The 24,810-nt window shown below is 38.6% G+C and overlaps 1 protein-coding gene across 2 annotated transcripts in view; it reads left to right on the plus strand.

Moving 5' to 3' along the window:
* Positions 1–24,810, plus strand: part of TRIM67 (tripartite motif containing 67) — a 965,652-nt gene that overhangs the window by 368,623 nt on the left and 572,219 nt on the right. For both annotated transcript variants that reach the window (XM_044064611.1, XM_044064621.1), the window contains exon 4: positions 2,847–2,957. In XM_044064611.1, the coding sequence (XP_043920546.1) occupies positions 2,847–2,957 (111 nt within the window). The remainder of the gene's footprint in view (positions 1–2,846; positions 2,958–24,810) is intronic.

The following is a 24,810-nucleotide window of genomic DNA, read 5'->3' on the forward strand; positions in this document are numbered from 1 at the left end:
CAGTGTGGAATCACAGAATAACTTTCTGTTTTGGTTCCATACTGCCCTGCAACAATATCAAAGTTCAGAATCTGAGGTTCGAGGCAACAAATGTTAAAGTACAAATTAAATAACAAAGAATTTTACCTTTTGACTCAGTCAAGAATGGCACTTCTGGATGTGCAAAGTACTCATTTATTTTGTAAACAGTGCTGGGAGACTGCTTGCTAAATTCTTCAGAATCAGTCTCAGGAAACAAAGAGAAAACAGTCCATATATGTACCTTTTTTATCAGCTGCATGCATGCAGAAGTTTGACATTACATTTCTTTCAACAAATAAGTACATTTTAAAATAATTTTTATCCTCGTGATTCTCACTTAGAGCTTCGTGTGGACACTTCACAAATAATGCATTTTAAGACACGAGCCACCTGTGTTAAAATTTATTGTCCTTCATCCTTGTAACATTCAGTAACAGTCCCGACTATCTCACAGAGAGCCTTGCAAAGACTCATTCACCAGTCTGAGAAGACCACAACGTAACTGTTGATTAATGTGGTTTCCACAGATACCTGACACAATCATTAACTTTCTGAAACTAGACTTTCCAACATAACATAATATAACAACCCTTAACTCCTTCAGCACTTACCTTGCCTTCAGTTATCTGTCAGTACACTATAGTTTGCTAATAGAGAGAATGCAATTGTAAGGCACTTAAAATATAAGGCTACTACTTATATGAAAATATATCTTGCCTAATTATGCATCTGTTTCTCAGCTTTCCCTTGACATAAACATATCATAAACATTTTACTTGACTCATTTGTAAAGAAACTGTAAGTTACTATGTATTTGGTGAAAAATAAGCATGAGACATAATATTTCCCATAATACATATCAGAGGTCTCATACCCTTCCATATCAGAGATATTATACTCTTCCATATCAGGGATCTCATACCTTCTGTTTCTGTGATTTAATACCTTTCCATATCAGGGATGTCGTACCCTTCCATAGCAGTGATATCATACCTTTCTACTTCAGTGATATAATTCTCTTCAATATCATGGTTCCCATACCCTTTCGTATCAGGGATCTCATACCCTTCCATTTCAGTGATATCATACCCTTTCACATTGAGGATATCATACCCTTCCATATCATAGATATTATACCCTTTCATTTCACTGATGTCCTACCTTTCCATATCAAGGATATCATACCCTTCGATAACAGTGATATCATACCCGTCCATTTCATTGATATCATACCCTTCTATAACAGTGATGTCATACTCGTTCATTTCATTGAGATCATACCCTTCCATAACAGTGATATCATACTCATCCATTTCATTGATATCATACCCTTCCGTAACAGTGATGTCACACCCATCCATTTCATTGATATCATACCCTTCCATATCAGTGATATTATTCCTCTCCATATTTGGGATCTCATACCCTTTCATATCAATGATATCATACCCTTCCATTTCAGTCACATCATACCCTTCCATATCAGGGATATCAGATAGGATATAGTTGTGGTAATTGACGCAAGTCACAAAGGAGTTGGATGGTCTAAAGGAGACAGATCCGAGTTGTGCAACTGACAAATGCCTTCCTCCTTAAGGGATATGGGAATGTTATGAAAATAAAGCAACACACCAGAAGATATAATACAGATTTCTTTGTTCTGGTAATGAGTGCTGCTTTTTTTCATTTGCATTAGTCATTACTATTAAGCATGCATTTATCCACTATGAACTGGCACATTTTCATGGTCAGTGTAATACAGTGCCCACTGTCTTAGACAACTGAAAAGATGGAAGTATCAGAATTTGTCTTTCCTACCAGATAAAAAAAAAAAACTGAAAAGATGGCAAAGACAAAAAAAGTTTAATAAACAGTGAGCGCATTCGTCTTAAATACAGACTTCTTCAGACTGAGTAATGCTTCACATGAAACTGATTTAGATAGTATCAATTAATCATGTGATCTAGAGCAGGTCATATGACCATAAAAATATAAAGCACATTTCAATTAATCACATGATCTAGAGCAGGTCATATGATCAATTAATCACATGATCTGTAACATTAATCATATGATCTAGAAATACTATTTAAATTAGTTTTCTGCTGGATACTCAGTGTTGCCTCTATACAAGCAGAAAATGCACAGTGAGCCACAGCAATTATAGTAGATCCAAAGCACAGGAAAAAATGTGGAAAAGTTCCACCTAAGGGATGAAAATAACCTCTCAATGATAAATAGTCATTTCTGAATGTTTTTTTTTTCATGGTATAGTGGGTGGGGAGGCCTTTAAGAAGGTATGGCAACCAGGAAGTGAAAGTGGAAAACAGTAGGGATGGGGAAGAATATCTGAAGTCTTTTGTGTGCAATAATAAAATATGATAGGGCCTAAGAAAATTAAATAGTCTTTCACGAGACCTGTGCAATGTAAAATTGATTGTTGAATTGCTGTCTGTAAGAAGACATCCGTCCTGTGTGAATGCTACTGTTTGTAGCAGTAAATGTTTAACTGATCTCTCTTAGGAGGCACTTTCCTACATGAATGCTGTTTCCATTGCTGCAACGCAGTGCTACTGGAGAGATATCTCATGTAAAGCTTCACTGACAGAGAGGGTAGCCAGAGAATGGATGCAGCTTAGCCATGCTACATGCCTCTAGTTCTGAATGAATGAGAACAGCTAGGTGGTCTGTGACTCCTCAAGGGTGCCTCCTAGAAGAACACCGTTCTTTTAGCATTCAAGGAGAGACCAGTGTTCTACTGCTTAAAAATAAAATGCCACAGTATTACTGACTGTATTAACTGTTCTTTTCTCGTCTCTTTTTAGGTTGTTTGTGACCAGATAACTCATTGTACAATGAAACTGCGGCAATCGACAGGAATGATGGAGTACTGTCTGGAAGTAATCAAAGAAAATGATCCATGTGGATTTTTGCAGGTATTGCTTCAGCATATGTATCTATCAGTTTTGAGAAAATAGTCTTAGCTTTTATAACTTTTATTGCTACTCGTCTACAGTCTTTTAACAAGTAATGTTTTGGTTATACTGATCCATTAAACACTGTCAAATCATAAATACTTTCAGATTGGCCTGCGTCTTCATATGTTGTTGCTGCAAATTCTTTAATGACAATATGATGCTTGGTCTTACTTAGAACTGGTTTGACTGATATGATGTTCAAATTCAGCAGTGCCAGGTTTACCCAGTGGTTAGTTGAGATGAAGAACCTTGGAAGCTAGGTGGCCTGGACTCCTCAAGGGTGCTTCCTAGAAGTACGATACAATGAACGTGGTTAAGTATAATCATGTCTGTAGTATCACTGAATTATGACAAGACTGGAGAAATTATATATACTTTTGCATGAAGGCTGCCTTATTTGTGTATGTCAAACATTTTCTGTGATAAATATTTTATCCATTTGCTCACTGGGGTAGTAGATTGATCACAGTGGATCCATTTCAGACATATCTATTTGTTTTTTATTGATTTATCTTTGCTAGGAAAGTCTGACTGGGCAGTGCCCTTTTTCAGCGGAGGCTCAGGGAGAAAAGCTGCAGCACATTTATATATTTAAGTTACATATTAATTTTACAGTTTTCTTTTGTACAGTTTCTTATAGAGGTACTGGGTACTATACAGTAGGTTGCTAATGAAGTCCACTTTGTAATTTACATGTTACATTTTTCTTTTATACAATTTCTTATAGAGGTAGTAGGTATTTTACAGTAAGTTGACCTTGATGTTCAGTGTCCAGAGGCCATTACTTAAGAAGTACTGATATTTGCTTCAACAGCAGGTTTATTGTTAGATGCAAGAAGTGAAATATTTTCTGAATCGGTGTACGCAGTTATAGTTGAGCAAAGGTAGTGATACAATAGAGTTATGGGGATATATTTAAAGAGTTAGAGTTGTGTTATATAGGCATTACAAAAGAGAAGAAAATAACTATGTTAATTTAATAGTAAAGTGGTTGGAAGAATATGTTATTGGTGTTATGGGAAAGGTAAGGGCAGAAGGATAAAATGAGATATGATTCCAGGTATTAAAACAAACCAACGGCAAACAAGAACACTTGAAAAAACAAAAGAACCACGAAGGGCACTCGACCAGAAAGATTTAAGTTAAGTGCTGTTGTTCTTTTATTAAGAACTTCCTCAGAACAAATAACTCCATAAACACACACCCTTATATACCAACCCCATTCTGTCATCACTTCAGGTTTCCATTAATAGGCATGTCATACCATATTACATTAAAGTTTAAAAACTTCAATTTCTTAACAAAATTAAAACTGTGATAACTTTAAGAGTATTACATATTACAATTCTATAACTATAAAAATACTCATTTAAAAATTTATTAAATCAAATTGTTGACTAGAAATGTTTGTATTTTAAACAACTCCTGACATATATTTTATCATTCACACCCGGGGCCATATCTGCCCTTAAAAAATCTGTCATTTTAATTGTAAAAAATTCTAAATAACTATTAATCGAACCTACAAACTTTCTCTTATTTACTTGTTCCACAACAAAAACAAGGAATTTCCTAAAATCCTTACATAGTAAAGCATGCTTGGCTAATGCATTTGTGCTGATATTCTTTTTAATAGCCAACAGATGTTCCCTCACCCTATCTGATAATCCCCGGGTGGTTTTACTATATAAAAGTGGTCACAATTGGAACAGACAGCTAAATATATTAGACCTTCATTTTGACAATTAAACCTACCTTTTGAAGTTAGCAAAAAATCGAAATGTTTGAAATAATAACTACAAGTTGCCATCCATAAACCTAGATTGTGAACATTTTGACAAGAGAAAGTACCTAACTTTTTGTCATCAACTGTTTTGTTAATGACTTTGGAAGAACTCTCATGAAGCTGCTTTCAATTTTTGTTTTTTTACCTAAAACATTGCCTAAATCCTGGTTTCCTAGGATTATTTTCCAATTGTCATCAATAATTTTCTTGTAGGTTCATAGGTAGATACTAGGCTATCAGCCCAAAGGCCTAAGTAAGCCTAGCCAACAAGGTTCCCTGACTTATGTCACCCAAGAAAGTTAATTTCATGTGCCCCTGTCAAGCAGAGCCACAGAAGTGATCCCCAGGGTGTATTTCCTATTTCCCATCCACTCACCAAGATTTTTCTTGAAGATTGCTAATGAGAAACTTTGCTTGACATAGATGGGTAGCTTGTTCCAGAGTATAGGAAGTCTCTGGGACAGGAATCTATCCCTCCAGCATGTCCTGTTTATTGTGGTGACAAGGTTTAGGTCCCTAGAGTGTGTAGCTTGGAGGGACTGGAATTTCTTTAGGTGTAGCATGTCCAACATGTCTGGGTTTAACATAGCTTTATATGTAAGGTAGAGATCTCCTTGGAGTAGGCGATGTGCTACAGAGTAAAGCTGGAGTTTTTTGAGACGGTCAGTGTAGGGCATCTGTTTGAGGCCAGTAATCCTCTTTGTGAGGTACTTCTGTGGCCTTTCCAGCTGTTGCAGATGTCTTGTGAGGTACATTCCAAAAGGGGCATTGTACTCTATAATGGGTGTAATGAGTGCAGAGTAGAGGGGAGCAATGACCTCTTTTTTCCTGGATGACAACTCTTTTGTGATGAGGTGTGCCACATAGAAGGATTTCCTGACTACTGTGGCAATGCAATAATCAAAGGAGAGACTACTGTCCACCTGGGTCCCAAGGTCTCTTATCACACATTCAGCATTAAGTAGACTGCCATTTATGTGGTAGTTCATGGGTATAGATTGTTTACCAAAGGAGATGACAATTCACTTTTTGGCATTGAGCTTGAGGCCATGCCTCTGACACCAGGCATCTGTCTCAGTGAGGCCCTTCTGTAGGATGTCCACATCATTTGGGGACTTGACTATGATTCCTAATTTGCAGTCATCTGCGAACTTCATTAGCCAGAGGTCTTCTGTGTTAGCCTGTACTTCAGAGAAGTAGATACCAAACAGGAGAGGTCCCAGGACTGAACCCTGTAGTACTCCACTTGTCACTGGTTTGAAGTCAGGTTGGAGTCTGCAACTTTTACAGTGTGGGTTCTGTCAGTGAGCCAGCTGGCAACCCATCTTGTGATATAGGGATTTATACCTAGTTTAGTGAGTTTAGCTATAATTCCAGAATGGGGGATGGTGTCAAAAGCCTTGGCGAGGTCAAGATAGGCTGCGTGAACCACCTTACCCTCGTCTATAGCTTTGGTGACTGCCTCAAAGAAGTCAATCAGGTTCAGAAGGCATGATCAGCCTTTCACAAACCCAAACTGGGTGGGGTCCAGAGTTTGGAGGTTACCAATGTCTTTGTTTATGAGTTCCATTATGATACATTCCATTGCCTTGCAGACCAGGCTCGTCAGGCTAATAGGGAGATAATTCCCAGGATCAGTGGTGGCACCCCTTTGTGTAGTGGGATAACTGTTGCTGTGTGCCATTCAGTGGACACAAAGCCTGACGTGAGACTATGATTGAACATAGTGGTTAGGTGGGGAGCCAGGTCGTTCTTTAGTTCATGTAAAATGCAGCCTAGGATGTTGTCTGGTCCCATGGATGCTGTGTTTTTGGCTTTAGGGAGTGCAGCTTTTACCTGCATAGATGTGATTACAGGGACTCTGAATTCTTCCTGTATAGATATAGGCCCTTTAGGGGGTGAGAGCGGGGTAAAGTTAATCTGCAAGCCATCAGTACTCATAGACAAAGGGAAGGAGCAAATCAATGCTTGCATCTTACAATCCCTTTCACCTTACTCAGTTGTCTTAGTGGAAAAACCTGACTTAATTATAGTTGGAAATATATTATACCTTTGTGAAATCACACTATCAGAAACCTTCCTCTTTCTCTAAGGGAAACCCTCGTTCCAAAAAAGCTGCTCTAGTTTATTAACTTCATCCCAAAAAACATCATCCTCACTAATTCTGATGACTTGCCCTTTAAAAATATTTAACTTCATAAATTCTGGATGGAAACTGTCAAAGTGCAGATAATTGTTTGCAAAATTTCTTTTCTATAGATGTTAGTAGTAAACTTCCTCTCAGAAATATATGTACTGATCTCAACATCCAAAAAATGCACTTTGACCCCTCTGCTGTTTTCAGTAAATTTCAACCAAAGGACAATATCATTAACCTGAGAAAGGAATTCACACAACTCATCACCATTGCCCTCCCATATAGAAAACAAGTTATCTATGTATCTTTTGTAAAACCTCACAGACTTAAAGTAAGGCAGTTTCCTTAAATATTCCTGTTCCCACCAACACATGACCAAGTTAACAAAAATTGGAGCTATATGAGCTCCCATTGCCACCCCTACTATTTGCTGGAAAATGCCATCATCAAACATAAAGAAATTGTTGCTCAGCACTAACTCCAGCAACTGACAAATAATAAAAATGTCTTGTTTTAATTGTCTTCCAAACTTACTTAAATACAGTCTAACAAATTCAAGCCCTTCCTCCTGTTCAATAGATGTATATAAAGAACAAACATTTATAGTACGCAAAAAAGTTTAATTACCTAAAAAGGTGTACTTTTTGAGTTCATCCAGGAAGATCCAACAATCTTTTAAATAACACATACTAACTTGAACTACTGGATTCAAAATCTCATGTAAATACATAGACATCTTAGCCATTTTGTTAAAGGGAGCCGAAACAATAGGTCTAAATGGAGGGTGAGCAACATCTTTATCTATTTTGGGTATTCCAAATAAAATTCCTAATTGTGGTTGCTCAACCATAAGAAACTCAAATAAATCAACTGTTATGTAACTTTGATGCAACTTATCCAACAGAACTAAATCAACCTCCTGATAACTTCTCCTAACAAAATCCTCAGATACCTTCTTATATTTAGACATATCAGACAGTAACATAAGCATCGCCTCCTTATTATCCAAGGACTCCATAATTACTATCCCCTGCCCCTTATCATCTTTCATATACCTAAGCTGGGAATAACTCTTCAACTGTTTCAATGCATTAGCTTGTACTTAAGTAAAATTGTAAAATCTCTTTATTAGTTCTTCCCTCTCTTTTAAATAAGTCATGAAGTTCACTTTCACAAACTAATGAAAAAACTTTTAAAGTATTAACCAAAGGAGGGTTAACATTACTAGTTTTCTTAAAATCTACCTTCCCCTTATTAGGATGTTATGATAAATATATTTTAAATGTAATTTTCTAACAAATAATTTGAAATCTAGACTAGTGTCAGTAGTGGTAACCCTAAAAGCTGGCAGAAAAGTAAAGCCCTTTTTTAAGACATCCAGATCTGCTTCTGAAAAAATTGTTTTTGCTTAAATGGAACACATACCATTCAGAGGTCAACGGCCTTTGTTCTTGCCTTTCTTTCTTGTCATTACCACAAACCCCTCCTGATTTGGAGGTGGACTGCTCAAATCTATGGCTTGTGAGGAAAAAGGGAAGCACCTTCACTACAACTGCTAGACTCACTGCAAATGATATCTCTAACAACAGAACCATTAGTAGAACCCGGTACCCCTAAGTCACTTGCTTCTGGAAATGGTTACCAGCATTACTGTTGTTACTATAACTACTCTTATTACTTTCAAAATTACTCAAAAATGCTTCTTTTCTTTTTGATCAAAAAAGCTTGCCCTTGTTGATAAGCTGAAATATCTCTAATTAGTTTCTTTTTTTCCTATGAATAATGCTTTCGACATGTCTTTGAACTTTGTTGTTCAGGTTATGATACAAATATTGAAACGTGAAAAGAAGGATGCTTGCTAACGACAGAATCAAGTTTTCTAATTTCCTCCTTTAACACCTTAATTTTATCATCATTCCAACCGATTAATAATTTTGACACCTCTAAACCAGTCTTGTTACATAAGTATCTGATTTTCATAAAGACGCTGTCGTAATTCACACCGTTTGAGAACACATACACTCTGAAACCTAAAGGAACAATCCCTAACTCATCATCTAGTCAACTAAAGGTTTTCAAGTGTCAAGGACTTATATTTCAAAATCTTTTTCTCAAGTTCAAAAAAGTTAGTTTTAAAGTCTGGAATGCTTGTCTCTTTGTACAACATGTACTTAGAAAGCTGCATCGAATTATTGACTTCAGCAAACGGGTTCTTATCCCCTGCTTCCAGGCAAGTACTTCATCAGCAACAATAGTTCCACTGTCTGAAGACGAACCATCAGACCTTTTACCAGTCATCTGGAGGGCTGCGAAACTCCCTTAAACTTGTAGTAAAACTGTTTGTCCCTTGTTGATAACGTATTTAAGATTACATGTCAGCAAGTTTTAATTTTGTTAAGAAATGGAGGTTTTTAAAGTTTAATGTAATATGGTGTGAGATGCCTATTAATGGAAACCAGAAGTGATGTCAGAATGGGGTTGGTATATAAGGGGGTGTGTTTATGGGGGTCTGTATTATTATCTCAAAGTCTGACAATATCAAATCTGATATTGTTGAAATGAGAATAGCGAAAGCACAGAACATCGAACGTTTAAATGGAAATCTCCATAAGGGGATATTTCCATTTACTTCAATGTAGTGCGGTCTCAGAGTTAGTATATTTAAGTAGCAGGGGGTGTGGGGGGGCACATGGGGGCTTTTCCCCCTACTTTAACCCATCAGGGTAAGTTTTTCTTGTTTAATTTTTTTTATGAAGTTACGGAATTTTGATCATATGGTGTCGACCATATGGTATTCGGTGTTCTGTAACTTTGAGATTCTAATATAGACCCTATTTACTGTGGTATTTGTTCTGAGAAAGTTCTTAATAAAAGAATGAAAGAGCTTAACTTAATTCTTTCTGGCCGTGTGTCCTTTGTGGTTCTTTTGTCTTTTCAGTGATTCCAGGTATTGTTGGAAAGGTAAAGATTAGTGTGGGTGAGGATGGCATATTACGATGTTAGAAGAGAGGAGAGAGAAAATTGTACCAGGGAAAAGCTAAGATAATTTTAAGAATGTCAAGGCATAATTGTGAGGAAAATGTAAGGCTGAGGTGAGTACAAGTTAAATAGAGGAAGACATAGGAAGGATGGGAGAGTCTTTATGATACACTTTTAATCAGGAAACAGCAAAACAAATCAAAATCAATGGTTAACAGAGTCCTCCGTGAAGTAGAAACAATCCAAATTAAAAAAAAGCACTGGACTCTAGAAATGCTAGAACTTCCTTTAATCACGACAAAGCTTTTGTGTTAATACCCTTCATCAGTGTGAGCATGATTAGAGTCCAGTGTTTTTTATTTGGACAGGAACATAACCAGAAGTGGTTCAAATGCTGTTTGAGGAGTGCTTTAAAATCTGGAATCTTTCTGTTAAATTTACTTGGGTGGTGATGCTGTTCCAGAGTTCGAGACATAGTAAAGTACATAGCTTTGCCTGCAGAGATTTGTGCCCTCTCTGTATATACTAGACATTGTTCGCAAGAGCAGAGATCTCTTGGAGTGGAGTATCACTGTAGTGTATTTAGTAGTGATGTGCATTTATCTGGGTAGTGGGTAAGTTTAAATGCAGTTATCAGCTGTGTGTAGGTAAGGTGGTTTGAAGTTCTAGCCAATCGAGTTGTTTTACAGCATGACAGTGGTGTGGTCTGTATGAGAGGTTGGTAGCAAACTTTGATATTTTGTTATACCATGATGATAATTGTGTTGTTTGTGTAGCATTTAGGTGAGTGAGGGTGGGGGACACCTACAGTAGGGATGGAAGTAAATAGGTTGAGGCTGGGGTTGTCCTTGTTGTAGGCAGGCTTTAGCCTTGTAGAAAGGGCTTTGTTTCCAATGTGTTTTTTTTTTTTTTTAGTAGATACGCTGGTCAGACTTCAGTTTATCATCTATTATTATGCCTAGAAGCTAGGTTTGGGTTATTTCTTTAATTTTTATATTGTTGGCAGATGTGATGGTAAAGGCTTGCTTGTGATTAAAATATGATTTTGGGGTGTGGACCATCAGTTTTGTCTTGTTCAGATTAAATAGTAAGTTGTAATTTTTAGCCACAGTTCGACTGCAGAGAAAGTGGTTCAGGTGTTTTCTTGGAGTTGGAATAACGAAGGGACTGCACAGATCAGAGTTGACGCATCAGCGTACTGAACTGTATCCGCTGGATGGGCGATGTTGAAGAGAAGTGGTCCAAGTAATGGAGTCTCTGTAGTAGTACAGTGACAACATTTTACAATGTGGGTAAATTAGTAAATACAGCATTTGAAATGGAGAAACAGTATCTTATAACACCTACAAAATAATAACTAAAACACCTGAAACAATGAAACATATCAGTAATATCCTAAATATAATTTATATAATGATGCACCTATAACAAATACCAAAGGAAAACACTAGAGCAACAATTGCAAATAAAGGAAGTCACAGAAAGTAATAAGAAAACAAACAGAGAAATTAAAAAAAAAAACAATTTAAGAGGTATCTATAGCAAAATACCACTTACTTAAAGATGGTGGGTCATATTCATAAAGGTGAACACTATTTCCCTATCAGGCTATTCCTTTCACTGTCAAAACTGACAGAACTGTAGTTTTCAGTTAGTTTTGGATCTGTGTATGTCAGTCTGAGTTTGCAATTTCTTCACAGCATGGCTTTAAGATGTACTACAATATCCAACATGCATTAACAAAAACAACCTATTGATGTACTTATGAATACAGACAACAGAGGGCCTTTATCCATACTCTTTTACAGTCCTTTGATATTGTTAGCTCTGAGTCTTATCTGCATCAGCATTTCTGACTACTGTGCCCTGTGTGCTTTTTCCAGTTACCTGCCAAGGTACAACTAAATGGCAGATTAGTATGGACTCGACTGCTCATAAAATCCATCACTTCATGGTTCCATCCTGGTCTGTTCCTTGCTTCCTCCTTTACTGATGCTTGTACTGCATCCTGAGAGTTTATCTGTACTGCATTGCATTGGTAACGTCTTAAACACACCTATAAATTAAATGACAGGAGACTGAAGGCATGTCTGTCTGATAGTTAATGCTAACATCCTTGAAATGATCCACCCTTTCTCCCATCATCTCATCTTTTCCACTGTCTGTCTCAGGCCCTATTAAAGAAATCACTAGTCTTGCTCTGTATAGCCCAGTCTGTCAGCCTATTCTAGTTGTCGGGTAGCCTTTCTAAGAAGACATATTTCCTTAAATCCAGGTTGTAACATAATTCCTTGATATGGAGATGATGAGCTGTCCTATAATCTTTATGCAAACATTTTAGCTCATGTCCTTCACATCTCAACCTCTTGATGCAAGAAATCTGGACACATTTTAAAATAATGCGGGGATAAAGGCCCCGAAATAGGGACAGATTTTAAATACTGCTCTTATAAACTTAAAAAGTTGCTACAATAAAAGGCTTTGTCTTAGCATGCATTTTCTGAAGGACATGAGGTTTGAAACTCAAATGTCTGTATTATTATTTATTTTCTGTTCTGGGGCAAAGAAGGGCCAAACTATGTCTAAGCAAACAATTGCTCATTGGCTGCACTCTGATATTGTTTTTTTTTTATCAGGAAACCACAAATTTTACAGGGACAGATGAAAAATATAAGGCAAAAATCTGGATATTCTGCAAACATCTGAGAGCTGAATGAAACAGTGAAATGGTTGTAAATCCACTTGGCTCCAATAAGTAAAATGAGTTTGAGGAAATAAAGCCACTGGAAAGTATTAAAGGAAAGATGTATTTATTGTGCAAGTTTAAAACTTTTGCCAACAGGTTTCTTTAGGCATCCACATTTTCTTATACAAATCCTGGTACTGCACTTGCTCCACCTCTATAGCTGCTGATCACACCCCCTTACAGCCTGTGCTGGAGCATCCAATCCACTTCTATAGCTGCTGATCACACCCCCTTGCAGCCTGTGCTGGAGCATCCGATCCACCTCTGCAGCTGCTGATCACACCCCCTTACAGCCTGTGCTGGAGCATCCAATCCAACTCTACAGCTTCTGATCACACCCCCTTACAGCCTGTGCTGGAGCATCCAATCCACCTCTGCAGCTTCTGATCACACCTCCTTACAGCCTGTGCTGGAGCATCCGATCCACCTCTACAGCTGCTGATCACACCCCCTTACAGCCTGTGCTGGAGCATCCGATCCCCCTGTACAGCTGCTGATCACACACCCTTACAGCCTGTGCTGGAGCATCCGATCCACCTCTACAGCTGCTGATCACACACCCTGACAGCCTGTGCTGGAGCATCCGATCCCCCTCTGCAGCTGCTGATCACACCCCTCACAGCCTGTGCTGGAGCATCCGATCCACCTCTACAGCTGCTGATCACACCCCCTTACAGCCTGTGCTGGAGCATCCAATTACCCTCTGCAGCTGCTGATCACCCCCCCTTACAGCCTGTGCTGGAACATTCGATCCACCTCTGCAGCTGCTGATCACACCCCTTTACAGCCTGTGCTGGAGCATCCGATCCACCTCTGCAGCTGCTGATCTCACCCCCTTACAGCCTGTGCTGGAACATTTGATCCACCTCTGCAGCTGCTGATCACACCCCTTTACAGCCTGTGCTGGAGCATCTGATCTACCTCTGCAGCTGCTGATCTCATCCCCTTACAGCCTGTGCTGGAGCATCCGATCCACCTCTGTAGCTGCTGATCACACCCCCTTACAGCCTGTGCTGGAGCATCCGATCCACCTCTGCAGCTGCTGATCACACCCCCTTACAGCCTGTGCTGGAGCATTCGATCCCCCTCTGCAGCTGCTGATCACACCCCCTTACAGCCTGTGCTGGAGCATCCATCCCCGTCCTCCTACCCTAGTTACAACTCCACTGCTATGGCTGTCATATTATTAACTTAAACAAATTACAGCTATTGCAAATAACACCCAGTACATAATAGGAAATCAAGACTGTAGGCTCCGGCATGGACCCCAGCCATAAACAAGCTTTACAACAGGAGGAGGAAGCTACTACATGACAGAGCAAAATCCCCAAAAGGGAAGGCATCTCTGATCAGTACTAGCAAAAAACTACGATCACACATAAAAGCATCCAGGGCCAACTTCGAGAGAAAAATCGCAAAATACACTAAAGACAATCACAAGGCCTTCTTTAGTTATGTTAGAAACCTGGGTGGAAACTCCCAGATATGATCAGAGTTAGTCCAAAATGACAAAAAATGCACTGAACCCACAGACATTGCCAACATACTGGCAGACAGGTTCAGTGCAAATTTCTCTCCCCCCTCCCCCCCAAAAGGAGAAATACCTATCCCAGCAGAGTGTAGCCTCTCTGACATCTCAGATGCCCAGGTGAGAGCCACCCTCTCCAATGCTAAAACACAGCATCAATGGGACCAGACAGTGTCCCGGGTTGCGTGCTACATGAACTCCAAGAGGAACTAAACCCGCACATAAGGCTGCTGTTTAATCTTAGCCTTACTACAGGATACGTACCCAAAGAATGGCATACAGCAACAGTGGTCCCACTCCACAAGGGAGGTGCTTCTACGGACCCTGGAAATTACCGCCCCATAAGCTTGACGAACCTGGTCTGCAAAGCTATGGAGAGGATCATTATGGAACTCATAAACAAAGACATTGGGGACCTACAGACACTGGATCCTACCCAATTCAGCTTTGTCAAGGGCAGATCCTGCCTTTTGAACCTGGTCAACTTTTTTGAAACAGTCACTAAGGCCATTGATGAGGGTAAGGCAGTTCACACAGCCTACCTTGATCTTGCAAAAGCCTTCGACACAATACCCCACTTGGGCATCATAGACAAGCTCACCAGCTTAAATGTAAACCCATATGTCATAAGATGGGTTGCAAACTGGCTCAAGGACAGAACCCACAAGGTCAGAATTGCTGGAGCCATGTCAGACTCTAAGCCAGTCACAAGCGGTGTCCCACAGGGCTCGGTCCTGGGACCCCTCTTGTTCGGCATTTATTTTTCCGAGGTGCAAGAAAACATAGGAGGATTGTGGCTAACAAAGTTCACAGATGACTGCAAACTGGGCGCCATAATTGATACTCCAGCGGACACAAGCATCCTTCAGAAAGGCCTCATAGAAACGGATAACTGGTGCCAGAGCCATGGCCTTAAACTGAACTCCAAAAAATGTATAGTCATACCCTTTGGGAAAAACAAATTTCCCACAAATTACAACATAGGTGGTAATCCATTAAGTACGGAAGAAGTAATCAGGGACCTAGGGACCCAAGTTGACAGTAACCTCTCATTTGACACTCACGTTGCCAAGGTGGTTAGGAAGACCTTCTATATTACCCACCTTATCATGAAAGGATTCACATCTAGATCAGAGAGGTCATTGTGCCCCTGTACTCTTCCCTTATCAGGCCCATAATTGAGTACAATGCCCCATTTGGGATGTACCTTACCTGACACCTGCAGCAGTTAGAAAGACCCCAAAAGTACCTCACCAAGAGGATCAAGGGTCTCAAACATATGTCATATGCTGCCTGCCCGGCTGAAGAAACTCCAGCTCTATTCAGTCACATACCATCTACTCAGAGGCAATCTATGTCTGACATACAATGCCATGTCCAATCCAGAATTAATGGACATGCTCCACCTCAGACAATCCAAATCCACCAGAGCCACAAGAGCGAGAGATTTGAACCTTAACACAGAAATAAATAGGACGTGCTGGAGGGACAGATTCATAACCCAGAGGCTCCCTACACTCTGGAACAGAATCCTAGTCCATGTTAGGCAGAGCCCCTCACTGACTCTCTTCATGAGAAATCTTGACGAGTGGATGGGAGATCGTAGGTTTACCCCGGGGGTCATTTCTGTGTCACTACTAGACAGAGGCACAGTAAACTAAACCCTAAATGGGCATAGTATTCTCATTCCAAGGGGTGGCGAAAGCCACACACACTCTGGCTAGGCTTATAAATGCCCTAGGGCAGATAGCCTAGTATGAACCTATGAACCTATGAACCTAAGATTATTAGGCTAAAACAAATCAGCTCATATGGTCAGCCAGGGCAATGTCAAAATTTCATAAGGTATTAGTTCGTGTTTTTTATTTTGATTTCAATGTTTGCCTCAAAGTCAACAGTTTTGTACCATATGTTCTGGTTATGTTGTCATGTTTGGCCCATATGTTCTGGTTATGTTGTCATGTTTGTACCATATGTTCTGGTTATGTTGTCAAGTTTGGCCCATATGTTCTGGTTATGTTGTCATGTTTGGCCCATATGTTCTGGGTATGTTGTCATGTTTGGCCCATATGTTCTGGTTATGTTGTCATGTTTGGCCCATATGTTCTGGTTATGTTGTCATGTTTGTACCATATGTTCTGGTTATGTTGTCATGTTTGTACCATATGTTCTGGTTATGTTGTCATGTTTGGCCCATTCTGGTTATGTTGTCATGTTTGTACCATATGTTCTGGTTATGTTGTCATGTTTGGCCCATATGTTATATCTCTAGCTTTTTATTTGCACTTAGATATTTCTGTGGATTTTCAAAGCATTTGCTTTCTCATCCTAGATGGAATGATGAGTTTCTCACTGTTAAATTATAGACCTTGTATATAGTACACATCCTCTGAATGTTTAGTACAATCTGATTAAGAGATTAAGATACTTTGCATTGTCTAGCCATCATGTCATTGAATTTTCACTCAAAAATAGCATTCATATTTATTTGCATTTATAATTTCTCATTTATCACTGGAAGTTGTGTTACCATCCATAAGACTTCCAGATCCTTTTCCAGAAAATGTTTTTTTTTTTTATATTTACTTAGATAACTTCTATTAAGTATGTCAGCAATATGCATCTGTTTTCCTGGTTTGTGTTGTGCTTCAGCAATATTCTTTGAGTCTTCATTCTCTTGCCAAGCTAATGCTTTGCATAACAGTTTCCCACAGATGTCTTGTAATGGGCTTGTGATCTGTTTCCAGTACATAATAGTGAAATTAATGACGAAAGAAAAAAGAAAACAAATAGTGGCATTTCTGACATCCCAAGAGTAAGACTAGCATTTTCTCATCAGATAGATGGCTTGCACATCTGCCAGAGCTCTTGATGAATAGGCTATAGGTCTGCCCTGTTGTAGTACTCCTCCTTGCCTTTATGCTTGCATCCACTTGTACATCATATGTAATGCTACATCAGACTGAGTGTAGGCACAGTGGTCACCAGTTTCTTTACTAGTTCAGTGCATCTAGCTTGTTCTTCTGACCATCTTTAAATTATATATTGATCAAGTGACTTTCTCAGAGGTATGATTGTATTTGACAGGTGCAGTATGAACAGTCCCAACCTGCAATACCACAAGGAATAGACAAACTTCAAACACTGTAAACCATGTAATGCAGTTGGAGAAACACCATGACAGGGCTTAAACTAAACAAAACATCTTTATTATAAAACAATTTTACACAAGTTGACAAGACGTTTTGTTTGGTTTGAGCCTTGTTGTTGTGTTACTCCAACTGCATTACATGGTTTGCAACATTTTAAGTGCAGTATGAACTTGGACAGGGCTGTAATAGCCACAAGAGCTGCATTAATACTGGTTTGTCTTTTGGAGTTTGCATATTCGCAGTAGCATGTACCTTGATAGCATACAGCTATAATTAATTTGCACTTAGAAGATGATCCATTTATTTCACACACCATGTTAAACTGATATCATGTTCTTGTTTGGCAGTACCTCGGCCCAATTTCCCATCAGTATTTGCAATACCCTCCAAGCATTCAGTCATATCAGCTACATCATGTTGATAATCTTCAGGTGCTGATGAGTTGTCTGATGGCAGTCTCAGAAATTTATATCTGCAGAAGGGTGTACCAGAGGTACCCATCTCAAAGATTTCATCAGTCAGTCTGATTTGCTAAAATCCCTGATTAGTATCCAGCACTGAGAAGACTGTGACTACTTCTACTATCTGTAGGTTCATAGGTAAGTATTAGGTAAGTACTAGGTTAGCTGCCCTTGTGGCCCATTTTAAGCCTAGCCAATTTCCCTTTTTGTGCTTCAGTTAACCTATCCCATTTAGTGCTAGATTGCCTTACCCATCCTATGGTCAATAATTACCTATTAAACCCTAGTGAGAATAACTGGGGTCAAACCTAGTGAGAATAACTGGGGTCATATCATAAGTAATTTGAGGGATCCTTTGCAAGGGATAAATCATTTAGGAGTTGCCTCTGTCCATTAATAGCACAGGGGGTAGTTCTGGGGTAAATATTCTATTAAACAGTAAGAGTTATATTAATGTAGAGGTAATATTTCCTTGAAATCCATTTGTTAATATCATGTGGATTTATGCAGATTTTAACTTTGTCTCATTTCACAGTAGTTGTGGCGCTGTTAACCCACTCCATAGTCTCAGTCTGCTTAGCTATCACTTCCAGCAACTCCATACATTTACACTTTTGCTCTTTCTTTACTGTCAGAATTATTAGTACTCTATCCAGTACATGTATTAATGGCACAGCTTCTTGAAGAGATTAGTATGGTATTCTGTGTAAAAGCATCATAAACACTCAGAACAGAATCGTTTTTCTAGGATAGCTGTTTTGTCTGAATACTTTTGCATTTTGCTCTTCTGCATCTGCAGGGATTTTGACAGAATTGTCAAATTTTTCTAAAGCCTGTTTTTCTGTGGCCTATTTTCTGAAAGAAACATTGAAATTCTGCTTTTTATCCAGTATAGTTACCTAATATCTGCTATATCTGTACTAATTTTAATCTTGCACTGCTCAAACTAGTTGACCGTCAGCACAAATGTTCTGGTTGCTTTTGTGAATGTATGAATGATTCTGTCACACATTTTCGCTGCACTGCATATATGACTCAATTTCCACATGTCTGTTCATTCTACTTTGCTCATACTGAGTACAGATTAGATTCTTATCACAGTTTCTTAGAATTATACCCTCAATTATTTTAACTATGCTCACAGACATGCATGCATCGTTTCACAGTATATTTGGTTGCTTTAACTGAGACTGCAGAGCTACTAATCAAAAAAAACTTGCTCATGCACTTTATTTTTTCAGCTGTACTTCATCAAAATTTAACCTGTGACAATAATGCAACTTTTTACATTAAAATACATTCCTGCATAATAACCAGCTGCTTCACACATTCTGTGACTTAATTTATTACTGTACAATGCCTTTTGTCATGCCTGCATCTATAGCATTTCACTGTGTGCAATTCTTTCCTGCTCATTTGTCAAGAGTTTATATTAGATCATCGAAGTGTTAATACTTCGAATGGTCTAATATCGAACCGAAAACAGCGAACACTGAAAATAGCGAAGCTGCAGATAACCAAATTTTTTCCTAGGGAAAGAATTCGGTTGTCCGTTGCTGTGGCTTCGCTATTTTCAGCACTGTGATGGAAAGTTATGGGTTGGGTTCAGGTAAGTGTGCGATTGTGCGGATGTTAGGGTTAGGGCGTGGGTTAGGTGAGTTAGGGTTAGGGCACGGGTGAGGTGGGTGTGCGATAGTGACAGACTTTAGGGTTAGGGCAGGATAGGTGAGTTAGGGTTAGGGCGCGGGTTAGGTGAGTTAGGGTTAGGGCACAGGTGAGGTGGGTGTGCAATAGTAACAGACTTTAGGGTTAGGCGGGATAGGTGAGTTAGGGTTAGGGTGCGGGTCAGGTGAGTGTGCAATAGTGATAGAACTTAGGGTTAGGGTTTGAGTTAAGGTAAGTGGATAGATAGTAGTGTATGTACAATTTAGTGTAGAGTTAGATGTAGGATTTTAAGTGTATGTGTGTGGATTGCTGTTTTTTTGGTGTGCTTGTGTTGTGTGTGTGTTTCTCGGACCAGTGAATTTTTTTCCAGGGAAAAAATTTGCTGTTCTGAGCTTTCGATGTTTGTAGATTTCGTGGTTAGAAGTTCGAGGTTGTTGTATTCAATGATGAGCTGTTTCATTGAACTGATATAGACCCTTTTCAATACAGGCCATATTGGACAATGTGTTGGGAGGCTATGCATTGGCCCTTCTATTTTTAGTTTTATTTTTTATAAATTTGGGACTTTGTCTCCTTAAGTACATCAGTGTTATTTAGCTGTTAAGCCATTTGTTAAAGAGTTTTAAATGCACAATCAATAGTTCACCAGTGTAGCACAGATCTTTTTTTAATAACAGGTCTGACTCTGAATAATCTGCCTCTTACATGGTCATTTTTTGTGCTATTCACTTTTCTGTCTGTAATGTATCGATAGCTGGCCAAATTCCTAGCTATGCGCTCTTTGTGTTAACTCATTGACATATGCATCAGCAGATTCCTGTACCTTTGATTTCTGGTAAAGCATAAATGCCCTATCTAAGTAATTTTTATTTGGATTAGATAATGGGGGAAACACACATTGATACCCTACGGGGGAGTGAATGCTCTAAAACAGAGTATTAATGTACGGATATCACCTGGTCAAAAAACAAATCTGCACCTTCTTGGCAGCATATTAATCAGCTGTGAAGCATGGAGTTTAAAAACCAAATGGCCACCATTTTTTATTCTTGCTAATCTTAGTTAGCTGTTCAGCAAATGTAAATTAAAAAAAAAAATGACAAAAAAGTAAAACAACTGCAAAATGCAAATGCAACAGCAGTTACACTAAGCTCACCTTAAAAAGCCTCATTTAGCAAACAATAATGAAAAATGCAATGCAATTAAAAATATGAAACTCTTATGTCTGGCATTGTTGACTGACTGCAATACTCTGTGATTTAATGAAGAATCAAACATTGTATTAGGGACAAAACAAAAGCTGTGAGGCAAATTGGAGACATTCAATAAAATCAGGGACAGTTGAGAGGCATGGGTGTGTAAACTTGCAATACCTTACATGCCATGAATTTTTGTTCATTCTTTACAATGACTCATCTGACGTGTATTCAAACAAGAAGGAGCTTTAACTGCTAGGCACATTCTTGTGTGTGTGTGTGTGTGTGTGTGTGTGTGTGTGTGTGTGTGTGTGTGTGTGTGTGTGTGTGTGTGTGTATGCGTGTGTATGTGTGTGTGTGTGTGTGTGTGTGTGTGTGTGTGTGTGTGTGTGTGTGTGTGTGTGTGTGTGTGTGTGTGTGTGTGTGTGTGTGTGTGTGTGTGTGTCAGTGTATGGATATTAAATATTAATATAATTTATATTTTGGATGTAAAATACTTCCTCAAACAACAACTCCATATGCTACAGCAATTTTGAAATATTAATGCAGTGGTTAGCATTGTCAGCAGCAAGAGGTTCTCCGGTTCGATCCTCGGCTGGGGTGCCTTCTGTCCTCTCTGTGGTCGCATGGGTTTCCTCCGGGTGCTCCAGTTTCCTCCCACATCCCAAAGACATGCTGTAGGTGGATTGGACACTCCAAATTGGCCCTAGGTGTGAGTGTGCATGTGTGTGCCTTCTGTGGAAGGTTGGGCACCGGGCTGGCAACTCGACACCGTAAAACTCCACTGCCAATCATAAGTGGACATTTGATCCACTGTGGCGACCCCTAACCAGGAAAAGCCAAAAGAAGAAGAAGAAGAAGAAGAGGTGGAGGAACTATTTTTCATCAAAAATATTACAAATGTAAATACTTATATTAAAAATGTGAAACAGATAATCCATTATCTAATTTCAGTAATGTCATCAGAACATCCATCCAGTAATGTCCTCAGAACCTCCGAGAATTACACACACTCACACAAGTATCCTTCCTATCCATTGAATCCTGTTTATCTAACCACCAGCTAATTCTGAACCCCAATAAAACAAAACTACTGCTATTCAACCCTTCTAAATACAAACCTCCTTCTACTCCCTTCAACATAGTATCAAAAAAATAACACCATTATCTCATCTGTTAATCACACCAACCTGCTAGATGTAGAGATCAACTGTAACTTGACATTTGACATTCACATTGCCCATACCATAAAAAAGTCCACAATAAACTCAGGGCCCTATATAGAAATAAAGCCTTTCTGACAAAAATGAGCAAAGAAATGATAGCAAGGACACACCTTCTCTCCACACTTACATATGCCTCTCCTATTCTCACTAATCTAAGAAAACAAATTAGAAGCATGCTACAATAAAATTGCCAGGTTTGCCACCAACTCACTCTATAGTTCACATCATTGTATAGCCCTAAAACAACTACAATGGCTTGAATTCCCCCATCTTCTCTGTATAGCCAGCTAACCCTATCCTATAAGATTCTACATCATACAGAAAAAAAAAACAGCCCTAAGTAATATACCTAACCACACACTGGAAAAATAGTTCTATGCTCCAATAACAAACAACTATTAGAAGTCTGTAAAGCCTCTAACTCTGCCGGCAAATGCCTATACCCCTCCTATATAACCAAAGTATGAACTTCCCAACCCACCAACCTAACAAACAAAACCTCTACAACTGAATTTAAAAGAGCGCTAAAACCCACCTCGCTAGCAACTGGCTGTACCTCTGTTCCACAACAGAGTAGCATGTGGCTTAAGAATGCAAATACTGCATTATCTCCTCCTTAGTCCCTTCAGCAGTGTTAACCACAGATGATAGTGTATACCATGCCTATCTGTAACCTATTTTGCTCTATATTTGTTGACTTCACCTCAAGATTTTTATATAATATGAGAATACTGTGCATCTTTACTTATGTAACTGTTTCATAAATGTATTCATTGTTGTTTGTACCAATATTGTAAATATTTCATAAATGTATACATTGTCCTTGTTTGTACTAATATTGTACTTAAATGTGGAGCTTTTCTTCCTGGGCCTCTGCTGAAAAAGGACTGTTTGTTCAGACGGACTTTCCCGGTTATCAAATGTAAAATAAAATAAAATAAATCAGCAGTCTGTTATTTCTCCAATATCACCCACTCCGTCAGGCTTTAAAGCTTGCTTAAAATATGCCTACAAGTTATTTTTCAGTAGTAATAAACATTTTCTTTCCTCCCCTTCAGATCATAGTATTAAATACCCCGATGGCTTCCTTACCAGTGATATGAAGAAACATGGCATACTGCACTTTCCTTGGTTTGTCACTAAGGCCACTCTCAGTAAGATGAAACTCAAGTCTTTGAATTCAGCACTTTCCATCTACTGGCAGTTTCCACTGTAGCTTGATAGATTCAGAAGTTATTATTACCATCTCAAGCCAAAACTTGAAGACAGAGTTCACAAAACTTGAGGATTATAACTCAATGAAAGTATGTATTTTCTGCTTATGGTAAGCAAGAGCCTCTTGTCAGACAAAAAAAAATACTAAAGTAAACATTTTCAGTTTCCTTTTTTCCTGGATCTTTTGCAACAGCTGTCCTTGCTTTGACCCTTGGACCCATTTCCTCCTCTTTGTGGGTGGAAGCCAGGCACCTCTAGCCCATGTGAGGCCCTATGTTTCATTTGTTTGCTAGCTGTATGGTATGTATCATTAGCCTATTCATTCTCCAGAGTAGTAAGAATCAGCTTGTAGAGTTACTGAGACAAACTCATGTGAGAAAAAAACTCAAAATCAAATGGTACATACAGACTGAGATGCTGTTAACAGCAAACTGAGTTTGAAAGACAAAGAAAACCTGCAGCAAGATCTGCAGTTGTCAGAGAAGACAATTTTGCAATTGGTGTTGAATTATGATTAATTCTGCCATATTGAGTTCTGTTCTGACACCAAGTTCTTGCATCCAGACTCAGGTTCTTATCCTGAAATGGAAGCATTAGCAGTTATGATACAAGCAGAGGCCTGTTGCAAAAACATTCATAAGATGTGAATACAAAAATGCTGTTTCTTCATACATTTACTTACAAGTGTCAAGACCTGATACAGTCACACGACCCATATACCCAGGTTATTTCTTCTTCTTAAATGTTCTCCATTAATGTATCTATAGGTAGTGTGTATGTCTGTGTGTGTGTGTGTGTGTGTCTGTATGTATATGTGTGTGTGTGTGTGTGTGTGTGTGTGTGTGTGTGTGTGTGTGTGTGTGTGTGTGTGTGTGCTTGTGTTTGTATATATGTAAGTAATTATTTATATTTTGTTGACTGGGTTTAGAAGGCAAGGATCCAGGGAGAAAAGCATCCAACACATCATCATAGTAGAAATATAGATTACATGTTACTTGGCATACATTTAAAATGTCACAAAGTCATAGTTATTTAAAAGCAAGTGAAAAAAACAATGACTGCAGTAGATAACAGTCTATATATGTTTTAATATACAAGTGGAAATCAGTGACTTGATACACATAACCAGAGCTTATTCAGAATTTTACATAATAATAATAGTAATAATAATAATAATAATAATAATAATAATAATAATAATAATAATAATAATAATAATAATAGTAATGTTGCATAGTAATAGCTGCAATCATAAATAACTGGAAAAAACAAAATGATGTGTCTAGTGGATAATGACCCACACATGTTATTTTAAGGTAAGTATACAAATAAGCAAACTGATATACCTGCTAAACTGAAGCAATAACTCAATAGTTAGTGACTTCTTACAGAGTTCAGTTAAATACACTAATTAATACATTCAGTTTCAGCCTGGCATAGTAAGAGCAAGTCATAGGTTCATAGGTTCATAGGTAGGTACTAGGCTATTAGCCCTATGGCCTATATAAGCCTAGCCAAAAATGTACCCTGGCTTTCGCCACCCAAGAAAATAATTTTTCTGTGCCCCTGTCGAGCAGAGTCACAGAAGTAATCCCTGGGGTGAATTTCCTATTTCCCATCCAATCATCAAGATTTTTCTTGAAGAGTGCTAATGAGGAGCTCTGTTTGACATAGATAGGTAGTCTGTTCCAGAGTATGGGAAGTCTCTGTGACAGGAATC

The sequence above is a fragment of the Protopterus annectens genome, chromosome 1.part0 (assembly GCF_019279795.1).
Source record: "Protopterus annectens isolate FY-2018-M chromosome 1.part0, PAN1.0, whole genome shotgun sequence".
Lineage (NCBI taxonomy): Eukaryota > Metazoa > Chordata > Ceratodontiformes > Protopteridae > Protopterus > Protopterus annectens.